We start from the raw sequence: 21,118 nt of genomic DNA on the forward strand, positions 1-21,118 counted from the left end.
GGGAAAACCGGAACAGAAGAGAATCGAAGCATTTGAGATGTGGTGCTATAGACAAATGTTGAAAATTAGGTGGACTGACAAGGTAAGGAATGAGGAGGTTCTACGCAGAATCGGAGAGGAAAGGAATATGTGGAAAACACTGATAAGGAGAAGGGACAGGATGATAGGACATCTGCTAAGACATGAGGGAATGACTTCCATGGTACTAGAGGGAGCTTTAGAGGGCAAAAACTGTAGAGGGCAAAAACTGTAGAGGAAGACAGAGATTGGAATACGTCAAGCAAATAATTGAGGACGTAGGTTGGAAGTGCTACTCTGAGACGAAGAGGTTAGTACAGGAAAGGAATTCGTGGCAGGCCGCATCAAACCGTCTCATGAAACATGATATCACCCCTTGGGGGTGCAGTGTGATCGCAGTTTTTCCTCTGGTGCAGAGCGTGGAACCACTAGGGACCGTTCAAAACCATTCGACGAAATCTGAATATGATCCGATGCAGCGAAATTTCACTCTGCTCTATGCTTTTTCAGTGATTTGTTCCATACCCTCCTGTGACGTGATCACATGCATGCATAAAACAGGAAAACACCCCTCTAAGACCTCCCTCCCCTCCAGTTCAGCAAAACCCTCGGTGGTATCTGACCACATTTATTGTTTTGAAAATGTGCCTGTTCAGAGAAAACCTGCAAAATACTCCTAGGCGCCTGCAGGCACACAACTGGCCTCGTAGAAGTGTCAAGTGGTTGCCTGCCTCCAGGCACCTCGAGTTTTTGAGGAAACCTTCGCCGTTTTATTCATGCATGTGTCGACGTCACACCTCCCCCTGATCACGCCACGGGAGCGCGCGAAACAGGAGCACTGAAAAAGCGTGATGAAACTTCGCTGCTTCAGATCACGTTCACATTTCGTCGAATTATTTTGAACGGTCCCTAAAGATTCCATCCGGTACACGAGAGCAAAAATCGGGATCACACTGGACTCCAAAGTTTTGAGACCAAATTCAATGAGACTGCAGCCTCGAAATGTTCTTTGAGAACGGTAGAAGCGCGCAGAATGTGTCGGGAGTGCCACAGGTTGTCCTTCTGCTCGTCGAACCACGAACTGATGTTTCCGACCTTAAAATGTGTGGGAACCAACTTCCCGAGGGGAGTGGTGGTTTCATTGGCCTCCATTATACCGGGTGATCAAAAAGTCAGTATAAATTTGAAAACTGAATAAATAACGGAATAATGTAGATAGAGAGGTCCAAATTGACACACATGCTTGGAATGACACGGGGTTTTATTAGAACCAAAAAAAATACAAAAGTTCAAAAAATGTCCGACAGATGGCGCTCATCTGATCAGAATAGCAATAATTAGCATAACAAAGTAAGATAAAGCAAAGATGATAATCTTTACAGGAAATGTTCAATATGTCCACCATCAATCCTCAACAATAGCTGTGGTCGAGGAATAATGTTGTGAACAGCACTGTAAAGCATGTCCGGAGTTATGGTGAGGCATTGGCGGTGGATGTCGTCTTTCAGCATCCCCAGAGATGTCGGTCAATCACGATACACTTGCGACTTCAGGTAAACCCAATAATCACACGGACTGAGGTCTGGGTACCTGGGAGGCCAAGCATGACGAAAGTGGCGACTGAGCACACGATCATCACCAAACGACGCGCGCAAGATATCTTTCATGCGTCTAGCAATATTGGGTGGAGCGCCAGCCTGCATAAACATCGTACGTTCCAGCAGGTGTTTATCAGCCAGGCTGGTGATGATGCGATTCTGTAACATATCGGCGTACCTCTCACCCGTCACGGTAGCAGTTACAAAACCAGAATCACGCATTTCCTCGAAGAAAACAGGCCCGATAAAGGTAGATGTGGTAAATCCAACCCATACCGTGACTTTCTCGTCGCGCAATGGAGTTTCCACGACAGTTCTAGGATTTTCGGTAGCCCAAATTCTGCAGTTGTGGTCGTTGACAGACCCTCGGAGCGTGAAATGAGCTTCGTCGGTCCACAACACGTTACTCAACCAATCGTCATCTTCTGCCATCTTTTGAAACGCCCACACCGCAAATGCCCTCCGCTTCACTAAATCGCCAGGTAACAGTTCATGATGCAGATTGATTTTGTACGGATAGCATCGGAGGGTACGCCTAAGTGCCAACCAAACAGTAGTGTATGGAATGCCAGTGCGACGGGCAACTGCAAGTGCGCTGACTTCCCCGTGCACAGACGAACCAGCCACAATCTCCATTTCTTCTTGAACTGTATCAGCAGCATTACGCCTTGTGCTCGGTCGGCCACTACGGGGTCTATCGTCTGAACAACCCGTGGCTTCGAAATTCGAAATCATTCTCGCCACAGCTGCATTTGTCAACGGACCTTTACCCGTTCGAATCCCCTTCCTTTGGCGATAGGATCGTAACGCTGTACTAGCACATTCCCCATTCTGATAATACAGCTTCACTAAAAGTGCCATTTCAGGTAACGCCAACATGCTGCGACTGCTGGCGCATCTGATTCTCTCTCTCTCTCTCTCTCTCGTTACAGCTCCTTTTATACACGATTGTCATGAGTAGTCACTGACGTTTTGCTGTCCAGCGCCATCTGTCGGACATTTTGTGAACTTTTTTTTTGTTATAATAAAACCCCATGTCATTCCAAGTATGTTTGTCAGTTTTTACCTCTCTTTCTACATCATTCCGTGGTTTATTAAGTTTTCAAATTTATACTGACTTTTTGATCACCCGGTACTTTCCCTTGAGGGTTTTCGTTTCGATTCTGAGCAGCTGAGTATCTGAAATGTTTTCATCGGCCACTCCTAAGAAAACTACGTAATTTAAACGCTGGATATCGCGGTTATGTCCTGCACCGCAGAGGTCTCAAAAGGAGGGCTGAAATGTTGGTAAGGGGGGACTGTGACGACCTTCACATAGTGTGACACGTCCACAGCGGCGTGGGGCAGAGTTGTGAAATTTGGTGCCAATGTCACATCGTCAAGCAACTTTACACTTCTAAGCTCTGCCTTCTTTTCGCATGTGTCGACTCCTGGCTCTTTGAAGCGTTGTCGAGTCCGTGGGTGGCGTCCCAGTGCCCCACGCTTTTGCACCATTACGGAAGAAGGTCGTAGACATCTTTGAGTCAGATCTAAAACTTATGCGTCGGAACGGGAGACAATTACGACGTTTCGAAAAAGTGATCCTTTAATTCTGTTGCGCAGTGTTGTATCAGAAATAAGGAAGTAGCAATGGTAGAGCTTATTAATATCCGAAGCAAAGTTCATAATCTACGTTCTTGACGAAGGTCGAATAATAAATCTCCCACAGTGCTGAGGAATGAAAGTGTATCAAGGTGTTATCCACACAGTTCAAGACACCGACAAGTATCCGTCCAACAAAATGTACGCTTACAAGCCGGCCGGGGTGGCCGAGCGGTTCTAGGCGCTTCAGTCTGGAATCGCGCGACCGCTACGGTCGCAGGTTCGACTCCTGCTTCGGGCATGGATGTGTGTGATGTTGTTAGGTTAGTTAGGTTTAAGTAGTTATAAGATCTAGGGGACTGATGACCTCAGCTGTTAAGTTCCATAGTGCTCAGAGCCATTTGAAACATTTTTTTACACTTACATACGCGCCAAACGGAATTTAAAAGACCGTATGTAGAGTCACTTTACCTCATCCATTATGTTTCGTTTTCGTTTCAAGTACCAAACAACGTTGAAAACCACCGTATTTTTATCCCTAGCGCTAACATTTTCACAGTTGAAATTAAAGTTGTTTTAACTATTTTTGTTACTGTGTATGTGCAGTGCAGGCATTTTCTTTGTCCGGTTATTGTAAAACGTAAATCCTTTTTCGCTTACGGATATTTGACCTCTTTTGTCGAAGAACAGTCACAGAAAACATTTGTAAGTCCTCATGGAACATAACCAATCTTTCACGAAAATAAACATAAAATAAATACTAAGGAAATAGAAAAACTTAAGAGACTGCTGGTACCTAAGTGATTTGAGTGAGAACAGATTAACTTCCAACGTTAGCAGACGTCGTCATTGTCCCCCAGAAAAGTCCCTTTCCGTTCCGACCAGTCCCGTTGACGTACTGTGCGCATGCCGCCGATTGAAACACGCTGTGGGAGGTTTTGACGTTCCGTTCCACGATGTCCAGAGCGGATCGACCTAAAGACACTGGACCCGTATTCGGGAGGAACATGATTCAAAACTGCCATCCAGCCATTCTGATGCTTCCACCCTCATATGATTTCATTGAGTAACTACACTCCTGGAAATGGAAAAAAGAACACATTGACACCGGTGTGTCAGACCCACCATACTTGCTCCGGACACTGCGAGAGGGCTGTACAAGCAATGATCACACGCACGGCACAGCGGACACACCAGGAACCGCGGTGTTGGCCGTCGAATGGCGCTAGCTGCGCAGCATTTGTGCACCGCCGCCGTCAGTGTCAGCCAGTTTGCCGTGGCATACGGAGCTCCATCGCAGTCTTTAACACTGGTAGCATGCCGCGACAGCGTGGACGTGAACCGTATGTGCAGTTGACGGACTTTGAGCGAGGGCGTATAGTGGGCATGCGGGAGGCCGGGTGGACGTACCGCCGAATTGCTCAACACGTGCGGCGTGAGGTCTCCACAGTACATCGATGTTGTCGCCAGTGGTAGGTGGAAGGTGCACGTGCCCGTCGACCTGGGACCGGACCGCAGCGACGCACGGATGCACGCCAAGACCGTAGGATCCTACGCAGTGCCGTAGGGGACCGCACCGCCACTTCCCAGCAAATTAGGGACACTGTTGTTCCTGAGGTATCGGCGAGGACCATTCGCAACCGTCTCCATGAAGCTGGGCTACGGTCCCGCACACCGTTAGGCCGTCTTCCGCTCACGCCCCAACATCGTGCAGCCCGCCTCCAGTGGTGTCGCGACAGGCGTGAATGGAGGGACGAATGGAGACGTGTCGTCGCTTCTGCCTTGGTGCCAATGATGGTCGTATGCTTGTTTGGCGCCGTGCAGGTGAGCGCCACAATCAGGACTGCGTATGACCGAGGCACACAGGGCCAACACCCGGCATCAGGGTGTTGGGAGCGATCTCCTACACTGGCCGTACACCACTGGTGATCGTCGAGGGGACACTGAATCGTGCACGGTACATCCAAACCGTCATCGAACCCATCGTTCTACCATTCCTAGACCGGCAAGGGAACTTGCTGTTCCAACAGGACAATGCACGTCCGCATGTATCCCGTGCCACCCAACGTGCTCTAGAAGGTGTAAGTCAACTACCCTGGTCAGCAAGATCTCCGGATCTGTCCCCCATTGAGCATGTTTGGGACTGGATGAAGCGTCGTCTCACTCGGTCTGCACGTCCAGCACGAACGCTGATCCAACTGAGGCGCCAGGTGGAAATGGCATGGCAAGCCGTTCCACAGGACTACATCCAGCATCTCTACGATCGTCTCCATGGGAGAATAGCAGCCTGCATTGCTGCGAAAGGTGGATATACACTGTACTAGTGCCGACATTGTGCATGCTCTGTTGCCTGTGTCTATGTGCCTGTGGTTCTGTCAGTGTGATCATGTGATGTATCTGACCCCAGGAATGTGTCAATAAAGTTTCCCCTTCCTGGGACAATGAATTCACGGTGTTCTTATTTCAATTTCCAGGAGTGTATCTGTGTTACTAGAGTGTATTACTGACCGCTTCAGAACTCAAAGGATTTTGTTGGCAAAATGTCTTAGGTAAAGTCTGAATACTATTGAAATATGGAAGAGTGCAAAAAGGAAAAAAGAGTCGTTTCAAAAGATGGAGAGCAGGTCATATAATTTTTAGAGCCCCAATAAATATAAAAAAAAACAGTTATGCACCTGTCGCTAGCCCTTCTTAGAAGTCGAAAATGGGCCATATTTAGTTGTTAATAAAACTTGCAAAGTTACGTTCCTCTTATTGTCGTGTATTCTACTAAAGCCTTACCACGTATCATCATTCTGCTCACCAACAAAATTATGTACGCCTAATTCGGAGGAGAAATCCTCCCAGTGTCCCCTACAGACTCTAGGAATCACTAAGCAGAATCCTCCGTTGTAGTGTGCGATGTTTTGAGCTTCTTTCAATAGCTCCTTAAACATTACCTATGCGTCTTCTGTGCGTCACAAAGCCTCCGTTTTATTTGCAAACTGACGATTACCTTTCGATCTTCCTCAGGGTACTGCAGAAATGCGACAACTACAATGAAAATTTCTTTCTGTACTCAACTACAAAACCAAACCTGGGTACTAAAGCTGGTACAACTGTGTGTGTAGTTTGTAGAACATATGCTCATTTTAAATGGTTATTCAAAATACAATAATAACTAATCACATTACACCTAAAATTATTTTACGAGAAGTTAAATAGCTGTAATACTCTGCAGCACGATGACTGACGTGCAGTCCTACGGGACCTTTTACATTGATCACTCATACATCTTTCTCTGTTTCACTCTTCAAATGCTTTGTGCTGTTCACTTAATCAACTGTCAGGACGTGCAACAGGAAAAACAAGTATGTAAAATCTAATGCGCCTAGGACATCGTCATAATTGAGGACGAAACTATTATCAGTTTGGGCGAGGATCGGAAAAGGAAATTAGCCACGACTTTGTTGCATTGACAACGCTGGTGTTGAGTATGTTGATAGAACGTTTTATGTTCTGAAGATAAGCTGTGCATAATAAAAACCGCAAGCAGTGTGGAATTAATTAGTGATAGCACAGATGACTAAAGAATTTCACCAATCACCGTTAACTACATTGTAATGCCCTGTCGTAATTTACAAATTTATAAAATGGTGAAGAAGATGAATTCATGTTATTGCGAAGATATGGAGTAGAAACAGTAAGCAGAAACGTGTTTATGGGCACGTTCACGCGCTGCCCGAAGGAAAAAATGAATTGATGATATGTTTTCAGGTATTTACTCGAATTGACTACACCAACCTTCCCCACTCGTACTTTTCTTACTCCTTATGTATGCTCCCTACACGGATTCCAACCAAATTCCGTTTCGACACCTGGTACCCGTCACTCCCTAATACTCCCACTTAGTTTTTTATTATGTGTCCGTGCCATTCTTTGTACAGTAACGTATGTACTTGTCGTTTTCCTGAGATTCCGTGCAGTCATCCTCTAAGCCTCGCTTGTTTTTCCTCTATCAATGCCTTAGCCATGCACCCTGATTTAGCTTCATGATCTTCCTGCTGATTCCATTTCCAAGCAATACTTACTGCTGAATTCTGATGGTTAAAGAATTGTTGTAAACTGCGTATTATGAATTTATGTCGTATACTGAGGATCCAACAAGAACTGGAACGCGTTGTTCTTTCTACAGTGCGTTGTTGTTCAATGGCAGTTAACAATATATCTACAATTAAACCTTTCAGGAGATGGTAAGACACAAATTTTCGTCGTAAATTGTTTGGGGTAGGTGTGGCATAATGAGCAGCGACGTAGATTTTTTTTTTCTAACCTCCGTGTTTTCTAATAGTTTCTGATACTTTCTTACCAAAAGGAATATTTTTTAATAATGGAAGTTATGTAAAAATCAGTGTACTCAGACTGAGGAGAGACTTAATGAGACTGGGTTTATGTACAAGAGTACTTACACTGCTTGTAGAAAGACATTTTGCACATTCTTGTTTCAAGTTTTGTATTTCACATGTTGTAAATATTCTGCTGCTGAACAGAAACAGAGATGAAGTAAGAATGACGTTAGGGCTTTACTGAAAAGTGAGAATGATGAAGTAATTTTTACCTTGTGAAGAGAACTATGCTGTATTTTCATGGCGCTATTTCTAATGGAAATTTCATAAGCCGATATCCTTACTAACTGGACGTGGGGCTTTCCTTTTTGCCTTATACCATGTTCATGGATACTGAAATTTTTCCTTATGCAGACTACCGTCAGAACAACATCACTAGCATGTGGACAAGGGAAGAAAATGTGGGTTTTAATAGAACTGTCGTAGGAATTTCATGGCCGTCCACTTCGTAAATAATATTCTTTGCGAGCCAATTACAGACGGCAACTTCCGTTGGAGCGTGCTCCGTTCGCGTATACCACATTGAGGCACACGGACCGTCTGCACAGGTCGCTTCGTTTCTGAGCGTTCAGCAGGTTGTTGAACTTGACACCGTCAACGTTGACTTTCGAAAGCATGGTCCGCTTGCCGACGGCTACGGGCTTGCGATACTCCATATGGGCAACCGTTCGACTTACAAGACTGTTGACGTTATCATAAGTCACCAACCTGTTTGATTGTATGAGCACAGTCACACACATTTTGTTTCGGTTATATGTGAAACATCTTCAGTGACCTGATTGTATATACATCCTGTTTGTAGCAATGTATTTTTTCTTCTGAATATTCTAAGGCTCCCTTAATTTATATTGCCTTCCTCCTTACAAAATGTGTTGTTACTGTACTGCAAGTATGGTTGTTTCCACCAGCTGAAGTGGCGTCTGTGTTCCAACACCATCTACAGCAATGGAAATCAGTATTAAGGCAGGGTTCCTACGAAAGTAATATACAATTGCTGAAGCATTCATATATCGAATTTATTGTGAATGTAGTAGATATGTATAAGTAGATATAAACAATCTGGACGCAATTACATAATTTCCTTCACAACACGGGTAACAAACCAAGGCGTTTCCAATTTCCTGCATGGAAATTGGTGTTAAAGCACTCGCTGTCCTGTTGTGTTATTACACTGTTAGTATTTTGTCCAATTTCCGTTCTTCCTAATTACCTCAAAAATTAATTTCTCCATTGATTTTATTATGGTTTGTAGTTCTTGAAATGAAATTATCGCCTATTCCTCTCTCTTTTCACCTCACATATGGCCACAAATTGTCTTACATTGCGATAAACACGCCTTGCAAGTGTTTCCCAATGTTTTCCACGGACTTCTAATCAAGGCTACGGGCAGGTCAGGGCAAACAAGACATTGATATCATTATCTTTAAACATTTTTGTCGTTCTGCAGAAACATGCACAGGTGCCTTATCTTATTGAAACATTAGACTTTCGCCCCCTAGGCCCTCGTACAGTCTAATTCGTTCTGTCTATAGAATCTGAGTTCATTCTAGTCCTCACTCAAGCAATGTATGGTTTACCTTCAGCGGAGAATGCTGCCCAAATCATAATCTTCCACCACCAAAATTTCTGCTCGTTCTTACCTGCTGCTCTTTTCTCAGATCATGCCAGTCATCTTGAAATCCATCCGGACTACCTAAAATAAGCATCTTCTTATTAATGAAGATAAATTTATCCCATTCTCAAGTCCATGGCACATGTTTCTCAGCAAACTTCAATCTAGCCTGTTTATGCAGGCGTTTCTGAATGCAAGATGTTTTCATTTGACAAAATTTGTCGTACACGTCTGGCTGTTACTGGTAAGCAAAAACGTAAAAAGATTAACGATTTGTGGCTTTTCATTTGCGGAAATGTAACCGTTTCGATGTCTCGGACTATTTTCTACTTTGCCTATATTTTCCGTTCTGTCCATATCGTGCGCCGAATCTAACGAAATTATAAATCACTGATTTTTAACGGTTCAACTTCTTGGCGACTTGACGATTAGAGAGTGCCGTTTCCTTCTACGCACAGATTTTTACTTTTTCATCACATGATAATTGTTTTCCGCGTGGATATGTCACAATCGTGGTTTGTATACACAATACACACTGTCGATAATGTTTTCTGTTTCCAATCTGCAGAAATGGCACTTACACACACACCAAGTTCCAGCCTCTAGCACCTGAATCGTTGATATCTTATTGTATACTGTATTACTGACATCGCATGCGATATTATTTGACTGCTTTTGTCAGTATACTGGATCTCATACTATTGCGTACATACTGGACACAGTTATTCCAACCGGCAATTTTGATTTCCCTACAAATGTCCATGTCTTTATACCGATTTCCAATACTATGTACTTGTCTGAAGAGCATACGATTTGTATTGGCAAATTTTCCTCATTTTATTACCCACTTTCGTAGCACTGCCAACTGATGAAGGCGTTTTTGCAATGCCTGCATTCAATTGTTTCATTGTTCCCGTCACAATTTTGAATAAAACCAGAGTGAGTGTTGACACGATCCATGATCTTTCGTTGTGTTCAAGCAACAGGACTGTGTCTTCTTTGAGGTCGAAGGCTAAGACGTACGCTGTTCTTTACTTGTTACAAACATTGCGCGTACCACGCCCAGGAGGATATCAATTTAAGGCAGTTGGCGGTGTATATGTGCTTATCTGTTTCTGTTAAACTGTTAACCTAATCAGGAAGCAAAGATCAACGTGTTTTCTTCTGTGAAGTACCTCTCATTGTGTTTACCTAACAACAAAAATGTTGGCTTACTTTGCATGTGTTCACTCCTGGGAGCGTATTGAATTTTCTTCTGAGGCTGTGCACCTGAAGTAAATAAAGTGTTTATTCGTCAGAGACGAACAATGAGAATCTTGTGTAAATTAGATAACTATTCACATTGCCAGAATCTTAGAATTCTTTGGCTCACTTCCCAAAACATTATTTTCTGAGTGGATTTTGTTACTGAGAATAGTAATCAGTCACGGCTGAACTGTGGTTTCCACACTTACAATACAAATCAGAAAAGTAACTTTCATGTAAACTTTACCTGGTGGTCTAGGGTTCAAACTTGATTATTTACTGTGGTGTGTAGATATTCTACAAGTTTCCATACAACTTACAGATTTTGAAATCTCTTTCAATTAAAAAACAACTAAAAGCATTTCTCATCAGCTACTCTTCCGAATGATCTGCATATGTAGAGGCAAGGGTTGAAAAGTTCTGTTAGCAACAGTAACATCTAAATATTAAACATGATCGTTTCCGGTTACAGTTATTAAAATTTATTTTAATTTTTATTTATTGTGGTTGTAATTTCGAGTATTACTCGCCTTCATGCAGATACTGAAATGCAAATATGCATGCTAGCATAAATGTAGCCTGTTTCAACGATCAAGCGAGTATGAACGGTGTCAAATCAAGGAGTACATAAATATAAACACAAAACCAGATAATGGTCGAAAAATACATCTATCAAGTGGGATCATACGAGCGACAGACACATGTTAAAGCGGTGGATTTTATCTGTTTTCGTGTTTATTCATGTAGTCCACGATATGGATATCACTAGTACTCGTTTGATGTTTCTTTTTTTCTTTATTTCTGTTCCATTCCCTCCACTCCAGATGGGTGGTGGTCGGCTGTCAGCGGTACAAGATTCCGCTTTTCAGCCAAGGGCTTTAGGAACATAAACAAAGGCGAAACACACCTGATTTTTTTAAAAGAAGGGAATTCCACGTCTTTTTAAAATTTATAAAAAGATAAAGTTTCTTGCTTTCTTGCCGTTTACAAAAAAAAACATTAAAGCTGTTGATTTTATTTGTTTGGATTTAAAATCTAAAGACTAAAAGATTAAAAGAAAGATATATTTTTAAAATACTGAGAAACTGTGATGTTCTAAAAAAAAGAAAGAAAGAAAGAAAAACTGGCTGCATTTTCACTAAAATCTGAAGGGATTTCACTGGGAGAAACGGATACGGGGAACAGAAAATCTACATCTACATCTACATCCATACTCTGCAAGCCACCTGACGGTGTGTGGTGGAGGGTACCCTGAGTACCTCTATCGGTTCTCCCTTCTATTCCAGTCCCGTATTGTTCGTGGAAAGAAGGATTGTCGGTATGCTTCTGTTTGGGCTCTAATCTCACTGATTTTATCCTCATGGTCTCTTCGCGAGATATATGTAGGAGGGAGCAATATATTGCTTGACTCTTCGGTGAAGGTATGTTCTCGAAACTTTAACAAAAGCCCATACCGAGCTACTGAGCGTCACTCCTGCAGAGTCTTCCACTAGAGTTTATCTATCATCTCCGTAACGCTTTCGCGATTACTAAATGATCCTGTAACGAAGCGCGCTGCTCTCCGTTGGATCTTCTCTATCTCTTCTATCAACCCTATCTGGTACGTATCCCACACTGCTGAGCAGTATTCAAGCAGTGGGCGAACAAGCGTACTGTAACCTGCTTCCTTTGTTTTCGGATTGCATTTCCTTAGGATTCTTCCAATGAATCTCAGTCTGGCATCTGCTTTACCGACGATCAACTTTATATGATCATTCCATTTTAAATCACTCCTAATGCGAACTCCCAGATAATTTATAGAATTAACTGTTTCCAGTTGCTGACCTGGATTCTATATGGATGAAGGTTGTGATTAACGTTGTTTGGATCCCACAGATATCAATTATGGAGATGAGAGTAGATCTTGGATTTCATAGTGGGAGGAAAGACAAAAGTGAGGGGAAGTCTGCTGGGTTGATGAGGGGTTGGGAGGGAGAGGGTGGGTGACGAGGAAAAGAGAAGAGTGAGGAAGAAGAGAGGGAAGAGTGAGGGGGTAGGCCCCATGTATAGTGAGATGGGTAGGGTAGAGTTACTGTTGACAGGATGGATAAATATCAGGGCGAATTTTATTGTCTGGTTTTAGAAGTCGGTTGAAGTTACGTTGGGATAAAATACGGAATTTATGTATGTGTGGGGACAGTGGGATGTATTGGTAAAGGCGCGGCAGCATATCGGAATTGATGATCTGAGGGTAAACAGTAGGGTTAGGATTCTAGCTTGCTGACAGCATAGGATATGTGGTGATGTTTAATGTGCAGCAGGAGGGGTCGAATATGATGAGGTGGTAGGCGATACAGGTAGGCGAATGATGCAAAGATATAAGGCTGAGTGCATTACGTTCACGGATTTGGAGGCACTAGTAGGTGGAGCGATACAACCATGTCACATTTTCTTAGGGGAGAACTGGTGAAATAAAGGATTTGTGTGCCAGCCGGTGTGACCGAGCGGTTCGAGGGGCTGCAGCCTGGAACCGCGTAACCGCTACGGTCGCAGGTTCGAATCCTGCCTCGGGCATGGATGTGTGTGATGTCCTCAGTTAGATTTAAGTAGTTGTAAGTTCTAGAGGACTGATGACCTCAGATGTTAAGTCCCATAGTGCTCAGAGCCATTTGAACCAAAGGATTTGTGGATGCGGAGGATAGTTGAGTGGTGTAACCCCCGAATTCGGCCAGTCAGTAGTTCAGTCTATTGTAGGCTTCCTCTTGGGTGGTTAGTACCCGAGGCTTCCATCTCAGTTGCTGTTTGACGGGTGGTCCAAGATATTTTAGAGTATCCGTTAACTTGCTTGAGTTATGGACTAGCGGCTGTATTTACGCCTGTGTGCAAACTTGCACTTGGGATTTGTCTCTGAAGATGAGAAAAACAACGAATAAAAAAACAAATTTTGACAACGTTAAGCGTAAGCGACCATGTTTTGTAATTACATGATTACTATGGTCTCATTCAACATTGAACTGTTGTTCACTGTAAAGCTGCCTGGCAGTTAGTAATGTACTGTCAACAGGATTCTACATTAAGAGATACTGATAACATTGTTTCAAATACCACTGCATTGAAGCAAATATTACGCTACAAATAGAATATGAAGGGTAAATATCTAGTGTAACTGAAGAGGAATACCATTAGGTAGTGTACTGACAGTCCATTGTTAATACAGCGAACTCATTATGTTTCTACGATACCCATGTCTTTTGTTAATGTGTAACGTAAGTTGTCCTACATCAGTCAAGGTTATCCTATTTGATGGGATCTGCGAAACGCCATTAATGAATTAATGAACAGTCTCTTTACCTTCTACTTTTCACCAGATAATAACAGATCCCACTTCCAAATCCACAGATGGTGAACATTGGAGCTCCCACGATAGATGTGGTGCACTTCCTGTACGCAAACGCCAGCGAAGAAACCCACCGCCAGCACCTGGAGCAGCTGGTGTCTGAGTACCACGACACACTGCAGGCCACCTTGAAGGCGCTGGGGCTGCACCAGCAAGCTGACGCCTACCCACTGCAGGAGCTCCGGAGGGACATGGACCGCTGCGCTCCCATCGCCATCCATTGCGCAGTCCTCATGGGCGTCATACTCGGGGTGGAGGCCCACGGAGTCGACATACAACAGAGCTACAGAAGCGAAGACAAGCAAGCTGAAATACTCGCCAAGGTTTACAGCAACCCTACATACCTCAGTTGCATCGAATACTTGTCTCCTCACTTTCAGAAGCTGGGAGTGCTCTAGTTGACCGCAAACTCGGGTGCAAAATGTTTCTTCGACTGAGGTACTAGTAATATTAATGAAAAATGTTTCGACTTACGCGCCCAATTGCCCAAAGACAAATATTAGTTCAATATTTTTGACTATCTTAGATTAAATTTAAATTGTAATATCCATGTTGTCTACATCTTGCTCTACATCATTGGGGAGAAATAAGATTGCACCACAAAGCAACTTAATTCTTGGAGGGCACCATACCGTAAGCAAACTGAAATTAATGTGCATACAGTGCAACGTGTTGATATGTTCTGTGAGAAGAAATGGGCACTGACTGCTTCATTAGACCACCTAACAAAGTTTAAAAAATTCTTGTAAATGAAAGTGCTAGCATTCTGTCTTGTGTATGCTGCAGGTGAGTCATGCATACAGAATGTTTAGTTAAATTAAAATGTACAATGGAACTGATTACGCAATGGCAGTGAAATGTTAAAGTTCATCAGCTGCCTCAGTTACAAGAATTACTGTAGCTACGTACCAATTTTTATTGCCATTAATGTTTAAGAACACTTGAGACCAGACTATGTAAATTTTGTGTTTTCATTAATTATAAGATTTACTAGTGTGCCAGATATGTGACTACTCGACATTTATAGACTTTTCAAAAAAATTTAAATTGTTTTGAAAATACACTGATTTTTGATTAATTTGCCAGTATTACTGAAACTTTTCAGATTATATTTGCATGGTTGCATTTAATCTCTCCCACTGTAGACTTACTTTCTGCTTTCGGAACATGGCTGTCCGATCTATTTTTGTTGATGTGCACAATGGACTATGTCGGACGGCAACGGCTGACTCCAGCAAGGGTGTGTATCATAACACTGTCGTGACTGAGGTGGCATCAAGTGTATCACGTCATAACTGTCTTTACATCACAAGAGCCCAAATGGCTCTGAGCACTATGCGACTTAACTTCTGAGGTCATCAGTCGCCTAGAACTTAGAACTAATTAAACCTAACTAACCTAAGTACATCACACACATCCATGCCCGAGGCAGGATTCGACCCTGCGACCATAGCGGTCGCTCGGCTCCAGACTGTAGCGCCTAGAACTGCATGGCCACTCCAGCAGGCTCAAGAGCCCACAAGAGAGCATCTACCCAATATTCAATTCTGAAGTCTAGAAATTTGTATCACTAATTTAATTCATAACCTAAGTCCTGACACCGAAATGATGCTTCCCATAAAGTCTCATTTTCCCTTGTTTGCATAACATTCTACTAATATCGCACAGGGTGTGAATCAAGCAGATATGTCAATAATACCGCCAATTCAATCGTTTGTTAAAAATGTCGTAGCATCAGGTGATTTCCATTGCCAACTCTTTCTTTGCTCTGTTTTTTACTGTTTCTGTCGTAGGTACAATAATATTATACTTAACACATAAAGTGAAACACATTTGGGTCCCATTCACAGGCAGAAAAGCATGGCGATCGGTCGCCACGACCGTGTGTGTCTATCATCGACCAGTGTGACAGCATCCACCACAAGAACAAAACAAATCAAAACAAGTAATCAAGGAAAAAGAGATTGAATAAGAAGTGGTGTAATCTGTATAATGGACCTTATCGAATTATTCAGATACCTCATGCTGGAAGTTACCTTCTCAGAGATGAAGAACATAGAAAAGTAAAAGTAGTTTATCCTCATTTTGAGTTAAAAAGATATTTTAGTTAGTTTATAAGAAAGAATTTTATATCAAGAGATTTGTAAAGTGATACAAGATCAAGACTGTTCATATTTTCTATTTAGATTAGTAGATTAATAATTTGTAATCGTTAGTGTTTTCTTAATTAAGTTTAATTAAGTCAAGATGGTTTAATCAATGAATGTAAGTTCAATTGAGTTATTAATTGATCAAACCATAAAAAAGAATAATATATTGGAATTTTAGTCGATTAATTATGTGTTTGTTTTAGATTAAGATGAATGTTTATTTGGAATATTGTCGACATGTTTCGTGATAACAAAGGCACCACATGTACACACGCAAGCACAATGAAAACTACAATCAGGATTAATGGGGATAGGAGATTAATTTTAAAATAAGATCACTTATTTTGGGGAAAGCAAACGAAGTTGCTACGGAAAGAGACCAAGTAACCATGAAGGTACCAGATAGTGAGAACTATTTTAAATGACATAAGCAAAACAATTAAGTGATAATAGTGTGAACAATCCATGAATAATAAGCTAAAGAAGTTTCCATAGAATAATCACACACCATTCAAACTATTGGATGACATTATTAGGCAGAAACAAAATATACTGTCGTTAGTAAACAGTGAACCATTAGTGTTGGGTGGGCGTGTGCACAAAGAGAGGGAGTGTAATAAGTGTTTCAGATTTATGACTGTGATGTTGCGGACAGCCAAGCTGCAGGCTGCACTAAGCTGTGGTTCAGTCTACTGCTGACGTCACCACAGGAAAACGAGATCAACCCTCGACCGGCGACAATCGGATCGTAATCGCTGCATTGTACGATCTGATGCAGTAGCAGCATGGCCAGCGGTTCGGAGCGGAAGAACAGGCTTCGAACTGGGCCATGTCTCGCAGACCACATGGTCCAGTGCTGTCGCAGAGACAGTGCGATGATGCGATGTCAACAGTGCAATAAAATTGATTATTTGAGTTATGAACATTACGTTCATTTTCTGTAAAGGACGATGTATATGTATGAATGGTGTACACTTCAAATTTGTAAATGTATGTGAGAATGGAAAACCCAAAATAAGGACCCAAAATAAGTAAGGACTTCGAAGTAGGAATGAAATACCCACTTCATCGTCCGGGGGGTAAGTATAACACGCCAACGACCCCCTCACAGTCAATTAAGACAGAATATCATAATATGAAGTAGGAAAGAGTTATCTTGGCAAATACGACATCTTAGCCGATAAGCTAACACCAAGAAGTTTTGATAACTACAACATTATACATCACGGAGAGTTTTTGTTATGAAAAGAGGAAGAAGAACCCTCAGATTTAATTAATGGACAAATAGGCAAGTGATAATTGCAATTACAATCTTGAAAGCTAAGTCCAAGGTCACGTTAGTCAGTCAACGAAGAAATTCAATGCGCCTACAATATTCTTTCACAGAAGAAGTCGCTTGCTGGCTCTCATCCTGTAAAGACGTGCGAGAACAATTCTTGTCTTAGTTATTGAGAGTACGGAACGCGACGAGATTTTTTTTAGTTCAGGAGTGTTTCTTGCGTGACGTGATTCACGAACTTCGGAAACTGATTTTCTAAGCACAGACAGGAACTGATAGATGCGTTTACCTATGTATAATGGGTTAATTGAACGTTATTGACGAAACTAGTGAATATTGGACTTGACTTTCAAATAGTTGGAACTAAAAGAAGAGTGGATAGTATATCAAAGGACTACACTCAAATAGTCTCGAGTAGGACACAATTACACGACTTCACGAAGATAATGCAATTACGCTGAAGAGTCAAGTTGTCGTAATTGTCAAGAAACTTTATTTTAATAGAACTGACTTTACCAACCAACTGCGTGTGCATGTGGTGCGAAAGTCATGAAGTATTTAGTGGCCAAGGAACAATAAACTGTTCGTTCCAAGTGAAATATCAAGCGTTGACTACATTATTAAGTGATTTAATCAATGATAGTTAACCAACGATTGTTCAGCAGGGACAATTTAATCTGAATATCAAAATACCTAATTGAAAAGAGAACTTTTGAACAATTTGTTTTTAACATTACGGCGTAGGTTCACTCAGACGTGATCTCGCTTCGGACAGGTTCAACAACTCAATAGCAATGAGCCAACAACGTACGAGAAGACTGATAATTACAATGTTTCCTTGCAATTGGTGGTGTGTATGATGCGGATGACATAAGATTTAACAACTACTGCATATCCAGGCAATGAATCATTCAATCTTAAATCAGAAGAAACATCCATTGTACAAGTTCGCATTTCTGTCTCCCGTTCACCAACGGCGACCTACATTATAGGCATACATTTTTTCTCCCAAAAACGAAATTTTCCATTATTTTACTGTTACATTCATCTTTTGGGGTTGCTACCACTCTTGTTTACTTGGGGAATATTGTATATATTAGCTGTTGGATGGTCACTAGTACCAAATTTATCAGTCATTGATTTCATTTCATCATAGAAATCTTCGGACTGCCTGTTGTATATGTAACTATCTACACTCCTGGAAATTGAAATAAGAACACTGTGAATTCGTTGTCCCAGGAAGGGGAAACTTTATTGACACATTCCTGGGGTCAGATACATCACATGATCACACTGACAGAACCACAGGCACATAGACACAGGCAACAGAGCATGCACAATGTCGGCACTAGTACAGTGTATATCCACCTTTCGCAGCAATGCAGGCTGCTATTCTCCCATGGAGACGATCGTAGAGATGCTGGTTGTAGTCCTGTGGAACGGCTTGCCATGCCATTTCCACCTGGCGCCTCAGTTGGACCAGCGTTCGTGCTGGACGTGCAGACCGCGTGAGACGACGCTTCATCCAGTCCCAAACATGCTCAATGGGGGACAGATCCGGAGATCTTGCTGGCCAGGGTAGTTGACTTACACCTTCTAGAGCACGTTGGGTGGCACGGGATACATGCGGACGTGCATTGTCCTGTTGGAACAGCAAGTTCCCTTGCCGGTCTAGGAATGGTAGAACGATGGGTTCGATGACGGTTTGGATGTACCGTGCACTATTCAGTGTCCCCTCGACGATCACCAGTGGTGTACGGCCAGTGTAGGAGATCGCTCCCCACACCATGATGCCGGGTGTTGGCCCTGTGTGCCTCGGTCGTATGCAGTCCTGATTGTGGCGCTCACCTACACGGCGCCAAACACGCATACGACCATCATTGGCACCAAGGCAGAAGCGACTCTCATCGCTGAAGACGACACGTCTCCATTCGTCCCTCCATTCACGCCTGTCGCGACACCACTGGAGGCGGGCTGCACGATGTTGGGGCGTGAGCGGAAGACGGCCTAACGGTGTGCGGGACCGTAGCCCAGCTTCATGGAGACGGTTGCGAATGGTCCTCGCCGATACCCCAGGAGCAACAGTGTCCCTAATTTGCTGGGAAGTGGCGGTGCGGTCCCCTACGGCACTGCGTAGGATCCTACGGTCTTGGCGTGCATCCGTGCGTCGCTGCGGTCCGGTCCCAGGTCGACGGGCACGTGCACCTTCCGCCGACCACTGGCGACAACATCGATGTACTGTGGAGACCTCACGCCCCACGTGTTGAGCAATTCGACGGTACGTCCACTCGGCCTCCCGCATGCCCACTATACGCCCTCGCTCAAAGTCCGTCAACTGCACATACGGTTCACGTCCACGCTGTCGCGGCATGCTACCAGTGTTAAAGACTGCGATGGAGCTCCGTATGCCACGGCAAACTGGCTGACACTGACGGCGGAGGTGCACAAATGCTGCGCAGCTAGCGCCATTCGACGGCCAACACCGCGGTTCCTGGTGTGTCCGCTGTGCCGTGCGTGTGATCATTGCTTGTACAGCCCTCTCGCAGTGTCCGGAGCAAGTATGGTGGGTCTGACACACCGGTGTCAATGTGTTCTTTTTTCCATTTCCAGGAGTGTATATTGATAACACAACTAAATTTGCTCACCATTTGTTGATTCCATAGCTCTATAGTGAAAATCATCACTACATCAGTTCTTTAGATAAATCAAGTATTCCTATTCCAACATAAAGTGTCTTATTTAACACAATTTTTATTTTATTCATATGGATAGCAGCAAGATTTTCATTACATGTATTCTCTATTTAACGTTTCGCTTTGCTACAAGCACTTCAAATTTTTCTCCATCCAAAACTAATTTTATGTCTACATTGCTTTATATACTTCCCATCTTTTTCCAAATATAAAATTATTCATCAATTTGTAGACATCTTTTTCAAAATCATTCTTTGCCTTAGTTCTCAAATCTGTGTTCAAATTTATATATTTTTTGACTAATGAAATTCTTTAAATTTTAAAGCTTTATCAATTATTATTCAAATTTATATATTTTTTTAACTAATGAAATTCTTTAAATTTTAAAGCATTATCAATTTTTGCTATCTTTGTTCCTAGATACAAATACTATTTAAAATTTCTATGGTGAACTACATAATTATGTTTGCCTTGCAAAGTGGTTAATAACTAGCTTTCCTTAGATCAAGATACAATTTTACTTGCATAAATAAGTGCTAAATCTTTATGGCATCATGGAAATTTTTTGGATATTTTAGATCTAATTGAACATATATCCAAGTGATGACCTGCTAGAAATTTCACTTATTTTTGTAAAATTGAATGATATTGGATCATCCCAGTCAGACCTTTCATATGGTAAATATAGACTCATAGCTTAGTCATATAAATTATTTGCGTTTAAATATGCTAAATATTTCATCCACTTTCTTACATCATAGTACTTCATATATTTATTATTTGCTTTCACTTTCTTCTTACAATATTTCTATATACTCGCTCTTATTAGTTTTTCAAGTATTAAAATCATATTGTAATCATGTATTAATTCAAGTGTTTGTCCAGACATATTTACCACACCATCAATAGATAAATCACATGCAGAAAATGCCAAGATAGGTCTAAACAATAAGCTTTTATACAAGTTTGTATAAAATTTTCAAATACATCAGCCAAAAGAAAACATCAGTTTTAAGATATCAAACATGATATTCCTAGAGATTTTTGTATTAATTTTTTTCGAAACTTATTGTGTATGATTATAGTCTTCATCACTTATTTCACAGTTGTTCATTTTTTTCAAAAGTTCATGTCTTGATGGATACTGTTTTTCTTCCAATTTCTTCCAACTATTCATGTAA

The 21,118-nt window shown here is 42.1% G+C and overlaps 1 protein-coding gene across 1 annotated transcript in view; it reads left to right on the top strand.

Moving 5' to 3' along the window:
- Positions 1 to 14,717, top strand: part of LOC126156259 (uncharacterized) — a 60,486-nt gene extending 45,769 nt beyond the window's left edge. Inside the window, exon 4 of the mRNA XM_049916297.1 lies at positions 13,818 to 14,717. Within this exon, the coding sequence (XP_049772254.1) occupies positions 13,818 to 14,213 (396 nt within the window). The 3' untranslated portion in view covers positions 14,214 to 14,717. The remainder of the gene's footprint in view (positions 1 to 13,817) is intronic.
- Positions 14,718 to 21,118: the final 6,401 nt, after the last annotated feature.

This window comes from Schistocerca cancellata, chromosome 2 (genome assembly GCF_023864275.1).
Source record: "Schistocerca cancellata isolate TAMUIC-IGC-003103 chromosome 2, iqSchCanc2.1, whole genome shotgun sequence".
NCBI classification, from domain to species: Eukaryota; Metazoa; Arthropoda; class Insecta; order Orthoptera; family Acrididae; genus Schistocerca; species Schistocerca cancellata.